General features: G+C 55.9%; 1 protein-coding gene across 1 annotated transcript in view; it reads left to right on the top strand.

Annotated features, from left to right (window-relative positions):
* Positions 1–1704, top strand: part of GRIN2D (glutamate ionotropic receptor NMDA type subunit 2D) — a 43279-nt gene that overhangs the window by 12437 nt on the left and 29138 nt on the right. The window contains exons 2-3 of the mRNA XM_004710635.1: positions 1073–1187; positions 1455–1696. Of these exons, the coding sequence (XP_004710692.1) occupies positions 1073–1187; positions 1455–1696 (357 nt within the window). The remainder of the gene's footprint in view (positions 1–1072; positions 1188–1454; positions 1697–1704) is intronic.

Raw genomic sequence — 1704 nt, 5'->3', positions numbered from 1 at the left:
ATGTTCAATTTGTCACAATGAAAATACATCCTGCCTATCAGATGTTTACATGACGATTCATCACAGTAGCAAAATGACAGTGATGAAGTAGCAACGAAAATAATTTTATGGCCGGGTGGCAGGGGTGGGGTGGGGTGGGGTCACCACCACATGAGGAACTGTCTGAAAGGGTTGCAGCATGAGGGTCGCTGTGAGCCAGAATCAACTTGATGGCAGTGGGGTTTAGTCTTAGTTTGAAGGAAGTTTAGTGGGGGGAGGAACCCTGGGGCCCCAGTGGGTTAAGAGCCAGGTGGCAAGCCACTAGGTCTGTTATTTAAATCTACCAGCCGCTCTGTGGGAGAAAGATGTGGCTCTGGGTTCCCATGAAGATTTCCAGCCTGGGAACACTATGGGGCAGTTCTACGCAGTCCCATAGAATTGTTGTAAGTCTGCATCAATGTGACAGCCATGAGACTTTGTTGCTTTGAAAGCAGTTTGGATTTGAATGTGAAAGGATGGGACTTCTCCGAGGATAGAGCGTTCTCAGCAGGGTGACAAGTTGTGGTTCTGCGTTGGTCTGCTCACCCCAAAGTACACAGTTCAAAACCACCAGCTGGTCCAAGGAAGAAAGATGAGGCTTTACGAGTTACAGTCTGGGAAACCCCCAGAAGCAGGGAGTTCTCCCCTGTCCTATAGGGTCACTAAGAATTCAGAATGGTCTTGGTGACGGGTGTTTTGGTGAGTTTAGTTTAGTTTTTAAGAGGAAAGGAGGCGTGGACTGTTGGTGGGGCTGTAACTCAGGGTGGACGAAGGCAGTGGAGTTGGGAGTTGAGGGTGGGAAGCTGGGCGGATCTAGTGTGGCCACAGGGCCTTGAATGCCAGGTTGAGGGGCCAGGACCTTGTCCCGGAGGCGTTGGGTCCCCAAGGGGACAGTCCTGATGGAGGGGCTATTTGTGTTTGCACATCTTGGAGCTGGAGGGAGAGGGGTTCCGGCTGGGAGCTGGGGGCATACGTGGAAAGAGGACCTTCTCTGTCCTTGGTCACCGAGGGACCCAGCCCAGGTCCCCACATGCCCCTCCTTGTTCCCGGGCAGGTACTTCATGAACATCACCTGGGATAACCGGGATTACTCCTTCAACGAGGACGGCTTCCTGGTGAACCCCTCCTTGGTGGTCATCTCCCTCACCAGGGACAGGACTTGGGAGGTGGTGAGTCCCCCGGCACCCAGAGTCCCGGATTGAGAGGAGCTGGGGAATCTGGGTCCTGGGTGAGAAAGGAGCGCGTTAGGGGTCTCCGGTCTAACAGAAAATGACCCCAGGGTTCAGAAAGGGGACTAGCGTTCTGAGTCAGAACGAGGTACTTGCTCCTGGGGCTGGGGGAGACAGCCCCCACTCCTTGCTCTGAGGACAGAGGTCTATGGAAGCCAGGTCATTTCCCCAGGGATGCTGACACACCCCCCCTTGAATATCCCCAAGGTGGGCAGCTGGGAGCAGCAGACCCTGCGCCTCAAGTACCCGCTGTGGTCCCGCTATGGCCGCTTCCTGCAGCCGGTGGACGACACCCAGCACCTCACGGTGGCCACCCTGGAGGAGCGACCCTTTGTCATCGTGGAGCCCGCTGACCCCATCAGCGGCACGTGCATCCGAGACTCGGTCCCCTGCCGCAGCCAGCTGAACCGCACCCACAGGTCTTCAAAAGCCTCCTCCCCAACCGAGAGGTGCCCCC

Source organism: Echinops telfairi, unplaced genomic scaffold (genome assembly GCF_000313985.2).
Source record: "Echinops telfairi isolate 266 unplaced genomic scaffold, ASM31398v2 ScPeMD7_655;HRSCAF=1070, whole genome shotgun sequence".
In the NCBI taxonomy this organism is placed as follows: domain Eukaryota; kingdom Metazoa; phylum Chordata; class Mammalia; order Afrosoricida; family Tenrecidae; genus Echinops; species Echinops telfairi.
This window is presented reverse-complemented; position numbering and strand designations above follow the sequence as displayed.